This window comes from Chiloscyllium plagiosum, chromosome 1 (genome assembly GCF_004010195.1).
Source record: "Chiloscyllium plagiosum isolate BGI_BamShark_2017 chromosome 1, ASM401019v2, whole genome shotgun sequence".
Lineage (NCBI taxonomy): Eukaryota > Metazoa > Chordata > Chondrichthyes > Orectolobiformes > Hemiscylliidae > Chiloscyllium > Chiloscyllium plagiosum.
Window position 1 is genome coordinate 97,760,024 of NC_057710.1, and position 23,549 is coordinate 97,783,572.

The 23,549-nt window shown below is 40.6% G+C and overlaps 1 protein-coding gene across 4 annotated transcripts in view; it reads right to left on the minus strand.

The window, feature by feature from the left end:
- Positions 1-22,687, minus strand: part of wdr19 (WD repeat domain 19) — a 169,676-nt gene extending 146,989 nt beyond the window's left edge. For 2 of the 4 annotated variants that reach the window (XR_006312065.1, XM_043692836.1), the window contains exons 1-4: positions 22,508-22,675; positions 9,327-9,418; positions 2,575-2,640; positions 2,153-2,278 (exon numbers count right to left, since the gene is read on the minus strand). Coding sequence is in view for 3 of the 4 variants with exons in the window: in XM_043692836.1 (XP_043548771.1) it covers positions 2,153-2,278; positions 2,575-2,640; positions 9,327-9,418; positions 22,508-22,525 (302 nt within the window). In the remaining variant the exon portion in view is untranslated. Of the gene's footprint in view, positions 1-2,152; positions 2,279-2,574; positions 2,641-9,326; positions 9,419-22,507 lie in introns of all 4 variants that reach the window. The other 2 variants (XM_043692850.1, XM_043692856.1) reach the window with 2 other exon arrangements.
- Positions 22,688-23,549: the final 862 nt, after the last annotated feature.

A 23,549-nucleotide genomic window follows, 5' to 3' on the forward strand; every position in this document is an offset into this window, starting at 1 on the left:
GGTTGTCAGTTTCAGTTGTCCGCTGTAGTGGCCGGTATATTGGGTCCAGGTCGATTGTTTGTTGATGGAGTTTGTGGATGAGTGCCATGCTTCTAGGAATTCCCTGGCTGTTCTTTATTTGGCTTGCCCTATAATGTTAGTGTTGTCCCAGTCGAATTCATGTTGCTTGTCGTCTGTCGACAAGCAACATGAATTTGACTGGGACAACACTACCATTATAGGGCAAGCGAAACAAAGAACAGCCAGGGAATTCCTAGAAGCATGGCACTCATCCACAAACTCCATCAACAAACACATCGACCTGGACCCAATATACCGGCCACTACAACGGACAGCTGAAACCGACAACTGGAAGCGGCAAGGACAGGCCACTATAAATGCCGGAGAAAACACCACAGAAGCGCTTCACAGGAGGCTCCCAAACACTGAGGATGTCACCTAGACAGGGGACGAAACGTTTGCAACAAAAACTTCCAGCTCGGCGAACAGAACCACAGCAACGAGCACCCGAGCTACAAATCTTCTCACAAACTTTGAATGCCTGACCTGCTGTGCTTTTCCAGCAACACACTCTCGACTCTGTTCCCCAGCATCTGCAGACCTCATTTTCTCCCTGTCTTCATTTATATGCCTGGTGTTGTTACCGGCACACCCTACTGCACTCCCTATCCTGGAATTCCAACCAGCATTCTGGGTGTATCTTCTTCACAAGGACTTGCAATTCAAAATGGCTGTTGACAGTTATCTTCCCAGGGGCACTTAGGGAGAACATTAATTGCTGGCCTTATCATTAATGCTTCCACTCCGTAAGTGGGAAGAAAATGTATTTCTTGTTTGCATATTCTATACAAGAGGGAATGCATTATCATAAGAATTATTAAAGCTCTGTAAAACACAATACCAAATATCCAGAGCCAATTATCATGTTCTGAAAAATGAAAATAAGTTTCTGATGGATCACGGTGTAAGTTCTAGTAGAGTACAAAATGTCATGACCAATACATTAAGCCTGTTCCATTAAACTACACTAATATGCTGAAATATGAACTCTTAAAAATTAATATGATTCAACACTAACTTTACTGATATTAAACTTGTTATAGCAGAAATAAATTCCGAGCAATTTCAGGAAATTCATTTCAGGAAAAGTGGCTAGTAAACTACATTAACTGTAATAAATCTGTTCAAGTCTGCCATACTTAAAAGGAATATTCACCTGAGACATTATTTAATGATAAAGGCTATAGTTCTATTTTATTAACAATAAGAGATTAAATACATCATTGGATAGAAATTCAACAACCTATTTTCTTTATCACAAGGACTGTTAGAATAACTTTTGTTTGATATATTTATTTAGCATCCAGATGAGCCCTTGGCAAAGACAAAAATCTTAAAAATAACATTCTTGGTTCATATAAAAATGAGGCAGTCAGTTAGTTAAAAAAGAAAACATAGAACAGTATAGCACAGCAGAGGCTCTTTGGCCCTTGATGTTTTGCCGACCTTTTATCCTAATCTAAGATCAATCTAACCTACATACCCTATATTTTACAATCATCCGTGTGCCTACCCAAGAGTCCCTAATGTATCTGACTCTACTACCACTGTTGGCAGTGCATTCCATGCACCCACTACTGTCTGTGTAAAGAACCTACCTCTGACATCTCCTCTAAACCTTTATCCAATCACCTTAAAATTATGCCCCCTCATGGAAGCCATTTCCGCCCCTGGGAAAAAGGTTTTGGCTATCCACATATCGATGCCTCTCATCATCTTGTACATCTCTATCAGGTCACCTCCCATCCTTCTGCCCTTCAATGAGAAAAGCCCTAGCTCCCTCGATCTTTCTTCATAAGACATGCCCTCCAGTGCAGGCAGCAGCCTGGTAAGTCTCCTCTTCACCCTCTAAAGCTTCCACATCCTTCCTATGAGGCGACCAGAACTGAACACAATATTCCAAGGGCTCTATAGAGCTGCAGTATAACCTCACAGCTCTTAAACTCAATCCCTCTGCTAATGAAAGCCAACTCACCATACGCCTTCTTAACAACCCTATCAACTTGGGTGGCAACTTTGAGGGATCTATGGACATAGACCCGAAGATGTTACATGAAAGAATAATTGTGTAAGTCTGTAACTGTTAGCTCACCTCATACCACTGTCCAACTGTGTAGTTTTATGCGTGTTTGCATCCCATAAGTAAATGGCATTTGATTTATCAGAAATCACAGCCAAGGCATCTCCATCTTTATCCCAGTCCATAGAAACACAAATTCTAGAAAACACAAAAACCCAGGTTTACTCTTGTAATTTTAGCTTTATAATTTTTGATTCTTTTTCTCAGAAGTAATCTGTTAAACTTTTCAATTATAAAACTTTTGTATTTATTTATCCAATTGATCAATAAATGCATAAATTATTTTGTAAACATCTTGCTAGAATGCTTACAAAGTAGACCACCATGAGTAGTCAAATTTGAAGGAAAAATTTAAAAAGGTAATTGTAATAAATTAAATTGTGTATTTTACGACTTGATAACTGGGCATGTAGAATACTTCTTTTTCTTCATACCCTGGTGGGTTAATTTCATTTCTTTTATGTCCATGTCGATCAAAGATTTTCACTGTATGGTCAGACCTAAGGCAAACCAACAAGACTCCAGTCAACTTTAAAGCAATAATGTGCAATTTCTTAAAAAATTTAAATTAATAAGGAACAATTACAGGCTAACTGTATTTAATCGTCAGATGACTTATGCATCTTTGCTATTACTTTTATTTCTACAACAATAATAAAATCAAAATAATGGGGGGTATTGCATTTTATTTCTGTTGTTAATCAATTAAAGGATATAGTTGCATTGTTACGACATAGGGTTAATCCTTCTGCTAATTTAAACCAGACACACAAAAGCTCACCTTGTGCTGTAATCTGTTAAATTGAGTGGCAAAGAGCTATCCCAAATTTCACATTTATTAAGTCCAAAAGAGAACATTAAACAACAACTATTTACAACGCCTTTCTCTTAAAAATATCTATCTTTACCTCCCACTCGACAGTACTGGTCTGATATGTTCCCTCTTAAATTTACAGCAAATCAATTTTCAAACCCTGTTGTCGTCTTCGGATGTAGAACTTTCTCTGTAGATTCCTCTAGATTGTCTTCGGTCTTCTGCTGCACAACTTACTTATTGACAAGTGCCTTTCAGGGAGCTATTCTACTGGTGCTTGGCTGCTCTTTGCTGTTCTCCTAACTGTTCAAAATACCCGATTTTATATACCCCAAAACATCAGACCGACTCATTGGTTTGATGTCATCCAAAACAGTATCTGGGGTATAATTTAAACTGATTTGCTGAATTTGAATTTGTTGTGTACCATGACAATGCAGCTCCAGCTATTTGTTTCACAACCAAATATTACATTTGTAAACTTTATTGCACACTGTGCCAGCCAGGCATTTCACCTTCCTAAAAGGTAGAGTACACGTCTACAACTTCATAACAGTATAAAAGCAACGAATGCTGGTTATGAAGCAATCCATTTCTTAAAAACATCAAGATATGGGAAATAGACAGGAAAATGGCCCTAGTGTCGCTGGCATTTGTTGGATGGCAACTGCTAGGTATTTCTTCTTGGTTTCAAAAGAAAATATTAGGAAAGTAGCTATAAACAATCTTCTAACAAGTATAGAAGGCATGGTAAGTAAGTTTGCAGATGACACCGAAATTGGTAGCATAGTAGATAGTGAAGAAGGTTTTCTAAAATTACAAAGGTTCCTTGACCAAATAGGTCAATGGTCTGAAAAATGACAGATGGAGTTCAACCTAGATAAGTACATGAACAGGAAAGGTTTGGAGGGATATTGGCCAGGAGCAGGCAGGTAGAACTAGTTTAGTTTGGCATTACGTTTGACATCGACTGAAGGATCTGTTTCCCTGCTATATGACCCTAAATCTCCAAGTTGAACCCGAATACAGGAGAACATACTGCAGATTTGGAATGCAGTGGCAATCATGTTCTCTTCAGCTGATTTGAAATTGCATTAATGCACTTCTTGTAATGAAGGCCATTCATGATATTCCTTTTAATTGACATACTGGGAAGAGTCCATAGGTGACATCCATGGTGATGACCTTACCCAGAGTCTAAGTGGCAGTGATAAAATCAATGGTTTGAACCAATATACATTCGATTATAGAATAAATTGAAAACATAAAATGACAAGAGTAATTTGAACACACAGTGTTATCTCAGTAGTTTCTTTTCTATCTTTATTGTATGGACTTTATTTTTTTCAATAGAAGATTGAAATTTATTAGCCTGTTATTTCTTGAAAGGACCTGTGCTAAAGTTACAAACAGACAAAAAAATTCTCACAAAAAGACTAGCAGATCTTGAAATGCTGGGTTTTTTTGTAGGCCTCTTCCCACAACAATCAACAAGAAACTAAAGAGCAAATGTGTCGGGAAATAGCAGATAGCTGTGAGAGCAGTAGGGTTATAATAGTATAGGACTTTAATTTTCCAAACATTGACTGGGACTGCCATTGTGTTAAGGGCTTGGATGGGGAGGAAATTGTTAAGTGTGTTCAAGAAAATATACTTCATCAATATGTAGATGTACCTACTAGAGAAGGAGCAAAACTTGACCACCTCTTGGAAAACAAGGCAGATTAAGTGACTGAAGTGTTAGTGGGGGAAGCACTTTCGGACCAGTGATCATAATTCCACCAGTTTTAAAATAATTATGAAAAAGGATAGGCCATGTATAAAAGTTAAAGTTCTAAACTGGAGTAAGGCTGATTTTCTTGGTGAGATAACATGAGTTCAGAGGCAGTTTGTTCCTTCTAGAGTGTAGGGTAAGGCTGGTAGGAGAAGGGAACAATGATGAATAAAACTTGAGGCTCTGGTCAAGAATAAAGAGGTGATATATGGTAGGTATAGACAAATTGGATCAAGTGAACCTCTTCAAGAGTATAATGGGTGTAAGGGCATTAAGAGGGAAATTGGGAGGGCAAAAAAGGGATATGAGATAGCCTTGGCAGATAAGGTTACAGAGAATCCAAAGAGATTCTCCAAGAACATTAAAAGCAAGAGTAACAATGGAGAGAATAGGGCCCTTAATGATTACTGAAGTCATCTTTGTGTGGAAGCACAAGAAATGGGAGAGATACTAAACAAATATTTTGTATCAGTGTTTACTGTGAAAACAGAAACGGAGGCTAGGGAACTCTGGGAAATAAACACTGATGTCTTAAAAACAGTCTACATTACAGAAGAGGTGGTCTGGAGGTCTCAAAAAAAAAAGTGGATAAATCTGCAGGACACTGTGGGAAGCTAAGGAAGAAATTTTGGGGCCCCTAGCAAAGATATTTGTACCATCTACAGTCGCGGGTGAAGTGCCGGCAGACTGGAGGGTGGCTAATATTGTGCCTTTATTTAAGAAACGCTGGAAGGGGAAGCCTGGGAACAATAGGTTGAAGAATCTAACATCAATAGTGGCTAAATTGTTGGAGGGGATTCTGAGAGATAGTGTTTACATGCATTATGAGATGAAAAGACTGGTCAGGGACACTCAGCATGGCTTTGTGCATGGGAAATCATGTCTTACAAAACTTGACTGAGTTCTTTGAGGACATGGCCAAAAAGATAGACAAGAGCAAGACGTTGTCTACGTGGACTTTGGTAAAGCCTTTGCGGAGGTTCCACATGGTTAGTAAAGTTTGATCATGTGGGATTCAGGGAGAACTTGCCAAGTGAATACAAATTGGCTTGATGGTAGGAGACAGAGGGTGGTGGAGAAGGATTGTTTTTCTGACTGGAAGCCTGTGACCAGCAGAGTTCCGCAGGGGTCAGCGCTGGGTCCACTATTGTTTGTCATTTATATAAATGATTTGAATGAGAATTCAGGAAGCATGGTTAGTAAGTTTGTAGATGACATCAAAACTGCTCGCAAAGCGACAGTGAAGAAAGCTATCTAAGATTACAAAGGAATCTTGATCAATTGGGCCAATGGACTGAAGAGTGACAAATAGAGTTTAATTTGGATAAATGAGAAATGCTGCATTTTGGTAAGATGAACAAGGATAGGACTTACACAGTTAATGGTAGGGTCTTGGACAATCTTGTCAAACAGAAAGGCCCAGGGGTTCAGGTACGTTGTTCTTTGAAAGTTGCATCGCAAGTAGACAAGCTCATTAAGAAGGCGTTTAGCACACTTGCCTTCGTTGCTCAGACCTTTGATTATAGGAATGGAGACGTCATGTTGCGATTGTACAGGACGTTGGTGAGGCCATTTTTGGAGTATTATACAGTTCTGGTTGCCCTGCTTTGGAAGGATATCATTAAATTAGAAAGGGTTCAGAAAAGATTTACCAGGATGCTCTGGATGTAGGTTTGCTTGCTGAGCTGGAAAGTTCATGTTCAGATATTTCATCACCATACTAGGTAACATGTTCAGTGAGCCTCTGGACAAAGCACTGCTGATGATTCCTGCTTCCTGTCATTTCCTGTGGGGATGTCATTTCCTTTGGTGATGTCATTTCCTATTTATTACCTCAGGGGGTGGTAAACTGGGTCCAAGTCAACGTGTTTGTTGATAGAGTTAAGGTTGTAGTGCCATGCTTCTAGAAATTCTCGTGCATGTCTCTGCATGTCCCAGTCAAAGTGGTGTCCTTCCTCAACTGTATGTAAGGATATTAGCGAGAGAGGGTCATGTTGTTTTGTGGCTAGTCGGTGTTCATGTATCCTGGTGGCTGGTGTTCTGCCTGATTGTCTAAAGTAGTGTTTGTTACAGTCCTTGCATGGTATTTTGTAAATGATATTAGTGTTGCTTGTCTCGACTAGGACAACACATCTATCCTAGGAAGAGCCAACAGAGACATGCAAGAGAATTCCTAGAAGCATGGCACTCCAGCCGGAACTCTGTCAACAAACACATTGACTTGGACCCGAATTACCCCATTTATCATCCCCTGAGAAAAATAATAGGAAATGACATCCCCAAATCAAAGAAACCAAAACATATAAATAGAAAGCAGGGATCATCAGCAATGCCTCATCCGGAGGCTCACTGAAGAGGTTACCCAGTATGGTGACTAAACGTCTGAACATGAACCTTCTAACTCAGCAAGCAAACCTGCATCCAGAATCTCAACCTGAGCTACAAATCTTCTCAAAACTCATTTGCCACGATGTTGTTTGCACTGGAAGGTTTGACTTATAAGGAGAGGCTGCATCAGTTGGGATTTTTTTCACTGGAGCGTAGGAGGTTGAGAGGATGATCTTAGAGGTTTATAAAATGCTGAGGGGCATAGATAAGGTGAATAGCAAATGGTATGGGAGTTCAAAATTAGAGGTCTTATCTTTAAGATGAGGAGAGATTTAACAAGTGATCTGAGGAGCAATTTCTTTTCACACAGAGTGGTTTGTATGTGGAATGAACTGCCAGAAGAAGTGGTAGATGCAGGTACAGTCACAACATTCAAAAGACATTTGGACAATTACACGTATAGACAAGGTTTAGAGAAATATGGGCCAAATGGAGGCAAGTGGGTCTCGTAGTTTGGGAAACTTGATTGGCATGGAACTGTTAGACCAAAGGTTCTGTTTCTGTGCTATATGACTCTATAACTCCATGTTACTTTATGGATTTGTATACTCCATTGTTGGAAATACAGCTCACAGGATTAATTGGACAGTGATTTTTTTTTCCAATTCCAATTCACAAAGAACATGCATTACATCATGTTAGAGAAAGATCAAGTGGTCTCTGAACTAGTCTTTTAAAATTTTAATGTAAATTGAATATAAAGACACTTAGTCCACTTGTTTGATTGTATTTTAATGGCTGTTTTGAAATTAAAACTAGTTTTTATAATCAGTCATTCGGTACAGAAACAAACCTTTCAGCCCAGTTCATTCATGTTGACCCGGTTTCCCAAACTAAGCTAGATCCATTTGCATGTGTTTGGCTCATATCTTTCCACAGCAACTGGAAAACAAACAATCTATCCCAGAGTTAAAAAATGATGGCCGATTTTAAACAAACATCCTGGTGTGGATCCTGCTAATGATGCAGCCTGCTGGTGTTAATGGTCAATGCTTGGCGAGAGATCCAGTAACTTCCTTCGCTTGCATTTCAGCGCATTAATCCAGAACTTGTGGTGTACTATTCTACACTGCTGCAGAGACTTTGCTATTATACCCACCCACCTCAAGGATAAAATAGAAGATATGGTATTAGTGAGAATATGGATTGACAGTCCAGTAATAACGGGATATTTTCATTACAACACTTTAGGGTGGGTGTTTCCTGAAGGAAATTGCCCCTGGAGAGACTTTGCAAATAATTTTAAAAATTTGGTTCAATAAGGACTAGCAGCTAGCTGTTTTACACAATTAATATACAGTAGCAACATGATACACATTTGCACCTAACAGGAACGTTCAACACATTCTGCCTATTACATAAATGAGTAATGTGGTATAGGGACTTCAGTGCCAGTGTGATGCCAAGTATGTTGTCCAAAAGAAATGGCAACATACCTGTTCTGCTATTCACAACAAGCAACCAGCCATGCTTGCAGAACTCATAATAATTTCCAAAATTAGATGCAATTCTGCAATTGGACAACATTTGCTGGATGATCCAGAGTGTTTGAGGAATTACGCTAGCAACCAATTGAGGATTGTCAGTCAGGCTCTCAACCTCTTCACTCGCCTGAGGTGCAGTGATCCTCAGGTTAAATCACCAGCAGTAATCTCACTCCCTAACAAGAGAGAATAGCTCTACAGTCTGCTAGAACTATGGCAAATTTACATTTACTTTTTATTTTATTAAAATATATGTGTTTGTCAAAGGGAGGACAGTAATGGCAAGGGGTATATTTCAATAAATTGGCTTACTGTTGAAAGAGATCACTAATCCATAATCTTGCAATGGTTTAAGTTAAGGTACACTGTATTATAGGTAAAGAAAAGGTCTGTGTCACTAAAAGAGAGTAGAATATCTTTGGTGTCAAATCCAAACACATGGCAATCATTTTACAAATATCATAATAAAGGATTATTTTGTAGGCATTGTAATCTTGCATGTAATGTTACCTCCAAACATTCAACGAATAAACGAGAACATTTAATGTTAGTCATGTTGCCTGGGAACATTAGCCCTCAATGTTTGCTGTTAATGGAGACAAATACACTAGAAAACCATAATAATGAGATAATTCCATTAATTATATAATAGTAATGTTTTAACTGTTAAGTCATGACATAAACACTTTCTAGCAGATTGCGTGCAGTAAAATGTAAGTGTCTTACCCAGTGATGGCTAGATAATTCCCAAGTGTTTTCTGCCAGTGGTATTGTACAAGATTGCCTGCAACAATTTTCTCTGAGATGGTAAATACTCGCTGCATGTAAAACAAAAAGCAATATTTTATGATCCCAGCTGATGTTATTAGCAGACAAATCACATTCCAGATAAAACTTGGCTTGACAAATCATGTTTTTATTTGTTCTGATTGTAACAAAGTGATCTCTCACTGAAACATAAGCACACGATCTGCAGATTTTTGCCATTAGCAGCAAAATAGTATTACAAAAGAAATAGGGAAAACAGAACAATCCAAACTATTTATAATACAAATTCAAAGATTATAAAAACAAAGTATAAACCATTCCTTTATAAATTGAAAAGAAACAGCTGTGTATAGTACCCAAAATGAACCTCCGGTACATACACAAAGCGCTACTTGCATAATACTCAAACTAGATACCCTGTCCCTAACATCCTGGTAGATTTAAGTCATTTGCAACTTCAACTTTTAGCTGGAACTGCAACAGCTTCTATGTGGAAGCATCACATACTTGAGCTTCATTATACATACCCTAAGTGACTATTTCTGGGTTTTTACCCTAACACTTCTCATCTGGGTCTAACATTAACTCTTCACTCCAAGGTAATCTAAATCACTATATCCAGCATTCCTTTCTCAGTAGCACTGCTCTCTCCAGCAATCTTGGTCCAAGGACTACCACTATCACTACCCAGAGCTAAGAGCAAAACTACAAACTTCTCTTTCAGTTACGGCTGCTTCTCCTAAGCTTTCTTGTGATGAAATGCTTCCTGTTTTCACTCTCAAAAAATCTGGCTTTGATATCTTTGGCTATGCCCACCTACCATAGATTCCTCAACTACTGCAAGTAGTTTCTCCAAATTGACTGTTTCCTGAATTAGCTTGAAAGCTTCTGTGAAATCACCCTTAACTTTCCAGCTTCCAAATACAGCAATAGCTTGTGCAATTTCTTCATGCAATCTAATCTTTGCAGTTCAGTTCCAAGGTCAATATATTCTTGAAGCATGAAATCAGCCTCCTTGTATTCTAGCTTTCTAGATACAAAGGCCTGTAATTCCATTAGCATTCTTGATTATTTTCTGGACTTTTCATGACACGTTAATCATAATAAATAATAGTAACAGGAGTAGGACATTCGGCCCCTCGATCCTGCTCTGCCATTCAATGGGATCCTGGCTGATCTGACATTGCCCATATTCACTTTCACGCAGTTTGCCCATAATCTTTAATTTCTCTGTGGATCAACAATCTACCTACTTCAGCTCATCTCAGTTTTTAGTTGACGTTCCTTTTTCTGATACATCTGTGTATCAAGCCATCAAGTCTCTTTGGACCTCTGCTAATGTTTCCAGCCTTTCACAATCTCTTTTTGGGTCCAAAGTGAATTTGATTACATTTGAAATCCATTTGAGAAGTTTAACTATTCACTTAATCTATGAAGATCTCTTCGCAATTTATGCTTCCAACTATTTTGATTACAACTCTGTCCATCTTTATATATTTTGCAAATTTAGATATTTGGCTTCTATCTCAGCATCTAAAATCGCTATTGAACACTGAACAGCTGAAGCACCAACACAGACTCCTGCCACCAGATGCATTCTGCTAATTAGATTATCAATTAGTAAAATTGCCAATGTCCCAAAGGACCATACTATGCTCTCTCTCCTTCCTCTCAAATCAATTTCCAAACCAGATCAATAATTTGCTTTTAATTACTTGAGTGTCAACATATGCTAACAATCTTATGAGGGACTTATTTAAATGTACATCTAGAAAATATTGACTAAGAGCTATAGACAGACATTCTCGTAACCACTAATTTAGTCTCTTACCCAATATTTAAGTTACCTCTTCAAAGAATTCAATCAAAATAGTAAGGCATGACTTCCTCTTCATGAATCCATGCTGGCTCACTCTATGATCAGTTGAAAATTTAAGGCATTAAGTCACATTACCCTCAAAACTTCCCAACAATACATTAGGTTAATTGGACTATAACTTCCAGAAACAAAAAAAAAGAACCGTGGAAAGCCTGGTGTGTGGGGATTGAGGTAAGGACACGGGAGAAGGTACCTCATGCCCTAAAATTGTTGACATTAAGTCCAGAAGACTGCAGAGTTCCGAAGCAGAAAACAAGGTGCTTGAAAACTTGAACTTCACTTTATTGGAGCACTGCAGCAAGACTGAGACAGAGATGTCGGCCAGGGAACACAGTGGTGTGTTGAAGTGGAATGCAACTGGAAACTCAGGTTCTTTTTTTTGCAGACACAACATAGTTTTCTGCAAAGCAGCCACCCAGTTTACACTTCATTTCCCTAATGTAGAGGAGACCACATTGTGAGCCATGAATACAGTAGACTAGATTGAGTGAAGTGCAGGCAAAGTGCTGCTTCACCTGGAAGGTGTTTGAGGGCTTGGATGGTGAGGAGGGAGGAAGTAAACAGTCACTTTCTGTGATTGCATGGGAATGTGCAGTGAGACAATGGGGACATGCTGGGAATGAAAGATGAGTGACCAGGGTGTTCTGGAGGGAACAGTCCCTGATGAAGGCTGACGAAAGAGGGGATGGAGATGTGTGTCTTGTGGTAGCATCCAGCTGGAGGTGGCACAAATGGCAGTTAACAATCCTATGGATGTGGACGCTGGTGGGATGGTAGGTGAGGACATGGGGGACCCTATCACTGTTATGGGAAGGAAGAAAAGGGGTGAGGGCCAAAGTGTGTGAGATGGGTCAGACCCAGCTGAGGCCCTGTTAACTATAATGTCGGGGAATTCTCGGTTGAGGAACGTGGTGGACATTTTCAGAGGCCCCCCCTCCCCCTCCCCCATGTTGAAGTTGGCATCATCACATGCGATAGAGATAGAGGAACTGCAAGAATGGAATAGGGAGCAGGCCATGAGAATATATAGTCAAGGTAACTGTAGGAGTTGATGGGTTTGTACGGGATTTTGGTGGCCAGCATATCCCCAGAAATGGAAACAGAAATGCCAAGGAAGGGAAGGGAGGAGTCAGAGATGAACCAGATGAAGGTGAGAGAAGTGTGTCGAAAGTGTGTGCTGGAAAAAGCACAGCAGGTCAGGAAGCATCCAAGGAGCAGAAAAAAAAAATCGACATTTTGGGCAAAAGCCTTTCATCAGGAATGGCTTTTGCCTGAAACTTTGATTTTTCTCTCCTCAAATGCTGTCTGACCTGCTGTGCTTTTCCAGCACCTGCAGTCTTGACTTTCACGAAGGTGAGAGAAGGGTGACTGTTTTGCAGAACACTTGCATCTGTCCACAAAAAATGACCAAGCTTTTGGTTGCCTGCCACTTCAACACATCAAGTTCCCTGGCCAGCAGGTCTGTCTCACTTTACCATTGCAACCAGTTTCTTTGTACAATTATTATCTCTGTATTAAATAATAAAAGTAACACTGAAGGTTTTGTTATCACAAACGTAAAACTGAAAACAATTTCTGGTACAAGAAGTTACATACTGAAATTCAGAAGCTGTTGTCAGTTATTCCCCATAGATGGGAGATTAGAAATATGTTGAATTGATATATACTTCATGACACTATTAGTCTCAATGTAAAAGACCTTGAAAAAGCCATACTGAATTAGACATAATTAAATTTTTAGACAAGTTTGAGCAAATTCTCTCTAGCCTTGATTTCATATTTGTGGAATACCAAATTTCTTCATTATGATGTTTAAAATAAGTTATTTTTAGAGTTAACATTTCAACTTTTTCCTTAATATCAAATAATCCGTATATTCTACAAAATATTTACTTCACTACACCTTCTCATGTCAGAACCTAAAAGATTACAAAAAAGGGGTCGTCTGGGGCTGGAGAATGTTTGCATTACTTGCTTATATATTCCCCTAAATATTGTAAGGCCATATTGTGCAAGTTGGCTGTCACTTCTCCTTTCATTAATGATGACTGTTTTGTAAATTACCTTGAAACGTTCTAAGGATGTAAACGCCAGGAGCCTGAACCTTCACTAAGATGAGCTAGCATTTCCAGGTTAATTTACCATAAGTGCAAAAGATCAAAGAATTTCAAGCAGAAACTAAATGCAGTGCAATCCAAGTTTCAACAAATCTTTTGTGTCAGCTTTAAAAATTTTGCAGCACAAACCTGGCCCTTCCAAACTGTCCACTGCAGCAAGTTTGCACTAACTGCCCATATTTGCAGAGATTAAAATTAAACTTTTCACTTTACATATTAATAGGCACCTATTGCAAACTTGGTATTTTTAAATTTACCAAAGGAATTAATGACAACTCCACAAAATGTTACGGTAAATTGTTTGTTCAGTTTTGTGTTCGAAATCATTTTCAATTATGTAGAAGTTAGGCACTTACAAGTAATGAATGAGACAATCTTATTTAAAAGATTTTTGTGATAATCATTTTCAGCTTTTTAAAGAATATTTTTATTGAAAAATTCTTCTTTACAAAATTAGAAAGTTACACAAACATGAAAAATATAGCATAACATCAAAAACAAAATAAACCAGCTACTATACTACTCTACAAAAGAAATCAAAACTACACTTATTACAAATCAATCAATAAATAAATATATAATGCTGCTCAGGGCAACAAGACCATAGCTTCAAGAGCATCAATTATTAAAACCACATTTGTTCGAAATTCTTCCTTTCATAGCATTAGGTTTATCAGACCAAACAATCATGGCTAGACAAAAGCCCCAATCAAAATGGCAGGCAGATCTGCTTCCACGTAATTCAAGAAGGGCTGCCACATCTTGTAAAAGTTATCCATTTTCCAGTGCACCATATTTTTAAGTCTGAAGAAATGTGTTCCATAATTAACTTACGGCACCCAGACAGATCCAGGGGGGTTCTCAGACACCCAACACATCAGATTGTTCTTCCTTGAGAATGTTAAAAAGCTTTTTCCCATGTGCATCTAAGTCAGGTAAATTCAGCAGACCCAGGAGAAAAGAGACCAGGTCCGCCTTTACTTCGGTCCCCATGACCCTCTTTATTACTCCTGCCACAGTGTTCCAATATGCGTGGAGCCTGTGGCGGGACCACAAACTGAGTGAGGGTACCTGTATTTACTCTACGTTTGGGGCACATAGAAGATGCTCTCTGCTTAAATTTTGCAAGACGATCTGGGGCCAGATGATGCCTATGAAGAATCTTTAACTGCATAGCACGGGTCCTATTACATATCAAAATCCTCTTTGCATTCTCACAAATATCCTCCTATGTTTCCAAAGTGATCTCAACTCCTAACTGTCTCTCCCAGACCTCACGTAGATGCTCCATGTCACCCAAGGAACCTCCCCCCAACAAATGATAGACAGTTCTTACTGAGAGAGAGTGCTGTTAGCCTGTAGCACCCTCTTTTCTGCAACAGATCTATAACACTCAGTCAAAAGTGTGGTCTTTTGGACAAAATCTCTAATCTGAAAGAAACGGAGGTCCATAATCCTGTGTGATTAGATTACTTACAATGTGGAAACAGGCCTTTCGGCCCAACAAGTCCACACCACCCCGCTGAAGCGCAACCCACCCATACCCCTACATTTACCCTTTACCTAACACTACGGGCAATTTAGCATGGCCAATTCACCTGACGTGCACATCTTTGGACTGTGGGAGGAAACCGGAGCACCCGGAGGAAACCCACGCAGACACGGGGAGGTCCCTACTCAACAATCCATATTTGAGTTATTTGATCAAACAACATCAACATTTCACCCTCAAACAAAAATCACCCAAACAAGAAACTCCCCTATCCATTCAAAGTTTAAACTCCACTGTCCCTGGCCGGAAACCTGGCACGTTAACTATGGGAGTAAGAAAAAATGTTTTAGACATACTACCCTCCACCTGCCTCATTGCCCTCCATGCTTTGACAGTGTTAGTAACTATTGGATTACAACAGCGTTCCACAACGGTCCTCATTTTGTTTGAAAACACCAGGTTGGCCTCAATGTCCAACCACGTCGACACCGAATCCCCACAGGCCCAGTCACTTGCAAAGATAGGAGGGAGCTCGGTTGATATCATCTAATGTCTGGGAGGTCCACACCCCCCAATCCCTGGGGCAATTGCAGTTTCGCAAGCTTAATAAGGGGCCACTTATAATGCCAAGTAAAAGAACTAAACCAGCCATTCGCTTTCTGAAATGCTTGCCTAGGAAAGAGCAAAGGGGGCATCTGCAAAGGGTACAATAAGCGAGGAAGTACATTCATTTTGTTAACAGAGACTTGACCCAACCATGATATTGGAAGGGCCACCCCCCCATCTTTGAAGGTCTTGTTTAATCAGGTTAAACAAATGAACAAAACTAACCTTGAATAACTGATCAAAGCTCGGGGTAACAGAGAGGCCCAAGTAAAGAAAACTTCCCTGTGCCCACTTAAAGGGGAACCCACCTTCCACACCAGGTTTTCCCCTAAGACACCAATATTAAAACGATCAGACCTTATACCATTGGTGAGAATCACTGCCAGAGGATCACTGTAAAGGACCCTTACCCATCTAGAACACACCCTGGCCAAATCGCTCTAGGGTATAAAAAGGATACGTCCATTCCACCCAATCAAATGCCTTTACTGCGTCCAAAGAGGCAACCAATCCTTGAACAGATTGCTGCTGGCACACTTGAATCATGCTAAGCAACCTCTTAACATTATTAGAGGATCTGTGAAGGGCAACACCCCTTCCAACCTCAACACTCAAGTCTGAGACAAAATTTATAGGTCTATAAGAAGCACAGTCCTCTGAGGCCTTTCCTTTCTTAAGGGAAAGAGATATTAACCTCTCAAGGATGATGGGAGGCAATCACGACTATATGAATACTTATATACAGCTAGCATCGGTTCTGACAGTATGTTTACAAATTCTTTATAAAACTCACTGGGAAGACCATCAGGGCCGGGTGCCTTTCCAATGTGAAGTTACCTCACCACTCCTGCATCTCTTAGTGGAACTGTTAATGTTCCCCAGGAAGATCCAAGTTCCAAAAAACAAAAAAAAACTCCATTTTATCCCATCTATCCTCACAACATTCAGACTGATACAGTTCGGAATATAACCTCCGAAACGCTGCACTGATCTTTTTAGCATTACAAGTAAGAGTCCCTTTCCCTTCCCTAATAGAAGCAATAGATTGGGAGGCATTCTTCTTCCTAACCAGACATGCCAAATATTTATCTAGCCTATCACCATGCTCAAAACAACCTTTGCATTGCAAAGGAAATTTCCTTCCTGGCTATATGCATAAACATGGAGTTTAAGCAAAACAAAGGGCTGTGATTCACTGCAGCTTAGTCACTGACTGTCTACTATAATATGCCAACTCAGCTGCCTTCAAATTTTGCCTAGAGCAGACACTGCTGCTCTCCCTTCCGTTGCTTCTGACTGACAAAGTAGGAGATAATTATCCCTCTAGCATCGTCCATTTGCCCAAAGAATGGACGGATTATTAGCTGTACCCAAGTTGGTGGCCAATAATGCTTCAAATTCCCTAGAAAAGTACTCAATGAATTTGCTGTTCTTGCGGATGAAGGGATCCATTCGCCAGTACCATGAATTTACTGCATTACCTTTAATCTCGACCACTAAGTATACTGTTGCGTGATCAGAGATGGCAATATTCCCAATTGAACAAAGTACCTCCACATCTAGAAGAGCTGCGGGAGTTGGAAAAAAATATCCTTGTATGGTATTTATGAGGATGGGAAAAGAACATAAAGTCACTGCCTGTAGGGTGGAGACTTCTCCAAATGTCTACTAACCACAGTCCCACACAGATTATTCTGGAAGAGTATGGCCACCCCCTTGCTTTGTGCTAAAGGACGAGAAAAACACCCGATCAAAACGTGCTCTGCTGTAACTTCAAGTGTTCCTTGTCATTAAGATGAGAGTCTCCTGCAACAGGGTAACATCCACCCTTTCCTTTTTGAGGCTTGACAACACCTTTTTCCTTTTAACTGGCAAATGGATCCTTCTAATATTCCAGGTGCACCATTTAGAAAAAAAAACGCTCGCCACAATCCTATACAACCACCTCTGACCTGGAAGAATTTTACTTATAGCATGCTGGAGTCTATTTACAAAAAAAAACAAAAAACTAAACTAACGACAAACCACAAAAAGGCACTTAATGGGAACTCTACCCCCACCCATAGAGGGCACTTACACCTCACACACACACACACATCTCCATTCCCCCCCAACCAGCTCAAGCCACACCCCAGACCCAAACAAATAGAAGAAAACAGACAAAGTGAGCAATCCACCCACCCCCAACTACACATCAACACCAATCCTATTTGGAAAAAAAACCACACCAACAGCAACTTCTTTAAGAAAAGGGTAACATTACAAGAAACATAGCAAGAGAAAAAATTATCCATGTCTATAAATCAATCAAAATTATCTTAAAGTGACCAAGAAATTTTTCACTGGTTTCAAGGAGTGAAATGACTGTGCCGTCTCCTCATGAGTCACACGAGGCACTGTTGGGTATCTCATCAAATATTGAATACCAAGGTCCCTTAAATTTTCTCTTCACCTCAAATGATTTCCTTTTACAGATCATTGCCGCAGAAAAGTCCTGGAAAAACATTATCTTAAGTCCCTGTTAAATCAGTGCCTGTGGATCTTTTCCCCATCCTTCTAGACGATTACAGGACTCTCTGGTTGTTCCTATAGCTTTGGAATCGTACCAGGACTGGGCAGGGGCGCTGATCCACACTGGATCTGCGCACTGCAACCTGGTGAACTCTGTCAACCTTCACCCAGTCTGCTTTGGCATCCCAGCCAAGAAACTGCGGTAGCCAGTCTTCAAAAAAGTTTGCTAGCTGCCCACCTTCCATTCTCTCCGGCAGTCCAATGACTCGGATATGTTTCCTCCTACCTCGATTTTCTAGATCGACCTGTTCAGTCTAAGGCCTGGCCCTGTTTTGAGGGCCTTGATTTGCTCCAAGGACTTGACCTTGGTCTGTGACGCTCAACCTCTTCAACTCACTTCTCAAGCCCTTCCTACTCGTTCTCAGGCTTTTGTAGCATGACCGAAATCGATTACAGCTGAGTACGACTATCTTCCATCAACTCCTTGATCATCCCTCAGATCGCCAGTTCTTCAGCGATGTTCTGCTGCGTAGGTACCTCTTTCTTGAATGCCGAGGGAGCTGCAGCTGCACCCTGCAGTCCCACCCGATGCCTTCAGCAAGTGTCCCACGTGTTGAAGCTTGACTGTATGCTTTCATCATCCTCACCTCACTCAAAAATAATTTATAGTAGAACCTCGAGAATCCAAACATCAACCATCCAATCCTGGACCACCCAACAAAGATCAAGTTCCTGCAAAAACGGCACCAGGCAACTCAGCATTCAGTTATCACTTAAATGGCATTACAGCATGCATTGCCAGATAATCGAGAAATGCTTGAAGAACTGCACTCAGATTACTGCTTGTTTCCAGCCACCCGAATGATCAATTAGCCAAACAAAAAAAAAAGCCCCTTATGCCACACTGCTGTCGCTGGAACAAAAGTCGCCACTCTTTGGTGCCATCTTGCCTCCACCAATGTCTTTGCCACTATGAGTTCTCACTGGTCCTTACCAATGCAGACACAACCAATCCTGCCAGTTCTGCATTGGCCGGATCTTGATTCCGCAACAAGTCCATTTTGGGTCCACCTTGATGATGCAGCCGCTGCTGATGCTGCCAGGTCTCATTCAGGGTCCAATTCACCTCCGCAAATCTGCGCTGGCAATAGAAGCCACCTGGAAACCAAACTTGCCTCCATAGCAGCAGCCATGGGTCGGTGCTAGGCCAAGCTCAAAGATTCAGAAGATGCTGGAAACCAAGTTTGCCTCTGATGCTGCTGCCAGTGGCCTACTCACCACTGATGCCGCAATCAAACTCTTCACTAAGAGGTAAGTAAAATAAAATAAGCAGGAAAAAATACTGAGAAGGAAAAAAAAAGGAAAGAAACAAAAAGAAACGTGGACAGAGTGGACGAGCATCAGGCTCAGAAACCAACCACAATCTTACTGGATACTTGCTGCTTATTCCTGCTGTTCTATTAACTTATTCAACGTATAGTGGTTAAAATTGAGGTACATTTCACTACATTCACAGTTATAAAAGAGATTGTTTCCATTTTACTTTTTCTTAAAAACCTGTGGTTTCTGAGAAATGGTATCTTTCATGTAATGAAATATCTTAAAGCACTTTACATACGATGAATATTTGCCAAGCAACAAGTGACAAGAGATGACCAAAAGCTTGGTAAAAACAACTGGACCTGAAAACATTTTTAGAAGAATCAATAGAAGTATCATGGCTGGAGGAGAACAAAGATGTATGGAATGGCAAAATTATTAAATGAGGAAGACTATTTTGAATTTAGTATATTGATGACATCAAGGCAAAAGTTTGAACAACTTTAAGTCATCACGATAATACGCTCAATAATTTTAATGTTCAGTATATATAACCCATCATTGACAGCACATGAAAAGGTCATCAATGAAGCAGTTCTTTCCAGGGTACTCAGTATGGAAGATAACTGCAACCCTAGTGATATAATATAGAGATAGGTCGCCTGTGCCAAAAAACCAGCAGGGCTCCTAAAACTCTGCTTCAAGTCTGCTGCCAGAAGTAACATAAATGCATTAACATCAGTTACAAGTAAGAAACTTAACTGATGATCAATGCACACGACAACACCAATGACAGCAGTAATAAATCAATGACAGCAGTAATATATCACCATCATAGCGTGTAGTTTCAGAACATCCAAAGCAAACACAACCTACAAATAAGGAATTAGCAGGGACCATCCTGCACCATCACCAAAAATCAACTCCATGTATAGCACTTGTGGCAGACTTTGCCTTTCCAGAACTGAATTGTTCTGCTATCAAAGAGGTGTAGCAGATGGTGCATTCCCATCATCACTCACATATGAAAGGATGCCAATTATAGTGATGATAAGGAAAGAGAAAGACTTGGGACAGGTGGCAAAGATTTTGAAAATTGGAGCACAAAAAAAGATTGAAGTCATAAGGCGGGCAGAAGGTTTTAGAAGAGAAATAAAGTGACTCCATTAGTACTGGAAGCAGAGCTCCTGCAAGGGATGGTTAAGGAGTAAACAATAGTTGGGCATTGAGTTCAATGAGAGAGCGCGCTACAAGTTGGACAGACCAAGGAGAGGATAACAATCTGGCTAGGAGGGTGAATGGGTAACAACGGGTTGCGGATAATAGCAGACAATGTGATCACAAGGCCTGGTGTGTGGGGATGGGGGCTAGGACACAGGAGAGGTCAAGACCTAAAGTTATTGAACTTGATATTGATAGCTGCAGTGTCTCCAAACAGACAAATGAGCTGTTGTTCTTCCAGCTTATGCTGAGCTTTATGCTAAGAATATTGCACTGAGTTACTCACCTAACGTCTCAAAAAAATCTTTGTCTGGAAACAGAAATGTTAACTCTGATTTTTCTTCACAGATGCTGCTAAATAAGGTGTTTTTGGGCATGGAAGGTGCGGTCTTAGGATATTTGGCCAAGTTCTGCAGTACATGTTGTACTGTTACTACTGAGTATTTGTGGTGAGGGAGTAAGTGTTTCCAGACATGGTGCCAAACAATCAGGCTGATTTGTCCTAGATGGTGCCATGCCTCTTTTGCATTATTGGATCTACACTCATCTGGGAAAGTGGGAAGTATTCCATCACACTTCTGACTTGTGCTTTGTAGAAAGATTTTGAGAAGTTAGGAGGTGAGTGAGTAACTCAGTGCAGTATTCTTAGCCTCTAGCCTGCTTTTGTTGCCACTGTATTTATATGGTCTGTCCAGTTGTGTTTCTGATCAATGGTAACCCCAAGGATGTTGATAATGTGGGGTTCAGTGATGGTAACTCCATTCAGTAATAGTCAGTGGATTGTCTCTTTTAAGAGATGGTCATTGCATGCATTTGCGTGGCATGAATGTTACTTGTCACTTTTTCCGTTCAAACCTGAATACTATCCAGGTCTTGAAAACAACACATGCTGGAGATCATTGCAAGTCAGACAGCATCCATTGAGACAGAACAAGCTAACGTTTTGAGTATAGATGCTCTGATTCTCTCCAAAGATGCTGTCCGACTCGCTGTGATCTCCAGCATTTGTTGTATTCAGTGTAGATTCCAGCATCTGCAGTAATTTGCTGCTAAATACTGTCCAGGTCTTGTTGCATTTGAACATGGACTGCTTCAGTATCTGAGGAGTCATAAGTTTGCTACCATCAGTGAACATTCCACATCTCACCTGATTAAAGAGGGAAGGTTATTGATGAAGCAGCTAAAGATGGTTGGGATCAGAAACTATCCTGGAAACTCCAGCAGAGATGACTGATCTCTGACAATCACAACCATCTTCCTGTGAGCCAGGAATACATCTAATTAATGGAGCAGTTTCTCCCAATTCCCAGTGACTTGAATTTTAGAGGGCTTCCTGATGCCACACTCCATTAAACATGGTCTTGATTTCAAGAGCTGTCACCCTCACTACTGGAATTCAGTTCTTTTCTTTATGTTTGCACCCAAATTGGACATCACTGAGCAGGTTGTTGATAAGCAAGTGCTCATTGATTATGTTGTTAATGATACCATCCATCACTTTACTGATGATCAAGAGTAGACTAATGGGGTATCAATTGGCCAGGTTGAATTTGTCCTGCTTTTTGTGTATGTATTGTCAATGTGAAAAATTGCCCATTACAAGTAAGTGCCAGTATTAAAACTGTACTGGAACAGTTTGGCTAAGCAAGCAGCAAGTTCTGGAGCACAAATCTTCAGTACTATTGCTGAATGCTCTCAGGGCCTACAGTCTTTGCAGTATCCAGTCAAACCTGGTATTAATAGTTTTGTGGTGAACACTGTGAGAGTACAGTTACAGCAACGTTTACTCGGGGAGGAAATATCTCCACGTCTGAGGGGGGGAATATTTTCTGGGTCGAGAGAGTTCACGGACTACGGTCCATCGAACAGCCAACTCCGTTTCCATAGTAACCGAGAGTGGAGCTGCGGCCTTTGCAAACTGCGGTCTATTAAGCCAGCGAGAGCAGTGACAGTAAGGAACTAAGCCGAAATTGTTAACGCGAATACACCTCACCCAACCCGAAGACGTCATGATACCGGAGCAGCCTCCATCCCTCGCCTCCTCTCACCTTCATCTTTCTGTTTTCTTCAGCTTCCACCTCCGAGTGCAGCCACGCTGGCCATGTACGCACGCGCAGCAAAACCGTCCCCTTCCCATAGTGCAACGCAGCGGGGCGTCCAGTCGCCACGGCAACCGTCGGAACCCGTCACCACCTTGTTACTGCGCAGACTCAGTCCCAGTGAGACAGTCTGCAAGACAATTTACTTTGAACCTGATGCTGCTTGTTCAGAAAAAAACTCCAGTGAGTACTAATCTAAATCAAGGCCGCAAAATTAACGCAGGTCATAAGCCGTGAAGAAAGGCTGCAGAACCAGCTCTGTTCTACCTATTGGTTGGCGCTGTTTAGGCTCCAAATTGGAGGTAAACATGTTTGACGTGACCCACACTAGACAGTATTGGAGTGGGAGATGAGAACGGAACATCCATAAGGGAATGATTCTTAACAATTAATATTGATGATTGCCTCAACTCCTACCCAACTTGACGATGTTCATACAGTCGCGACAGGGAAGGGGTGTCTAGCTCCAGATCCCAATGTCGGCAGATGTATCAGTGTCCAAATCGTCTTTAAAATGAACTTGTTCAGACATGTGGCACATCCAGAACAGGTGGGACTTGAACCCAGGCCTCCTGGCACAGAAGGAGGGGCACTACCAGTGTCACAAGAGCCCTTTACCGTAGTCACGTCTAACCAACCAATATAATTGTTTCTGTTGCTACCATGCAATGAACTATAGCTTGTTAAAACAAGTGTTTCTTTTCGTTAAGACTCACTAGTGGTTCACCCTCTACCATTTTTAACTAAATAGGTGCTTAGACTCAGCAAGGGGAAGGTAATGACCTAGTGCTAATGTCACTGGACTAGTATCCAGAACCCTTAGCTAATGTTATTATACAGTCTTTATGACAAGGAAAGAGGTTCTCAGACAATGTTCACACCAGTCTTCAAAACTCCATCTATTATAACCTCTTTTTCTAGAACTTGGTTCATAAC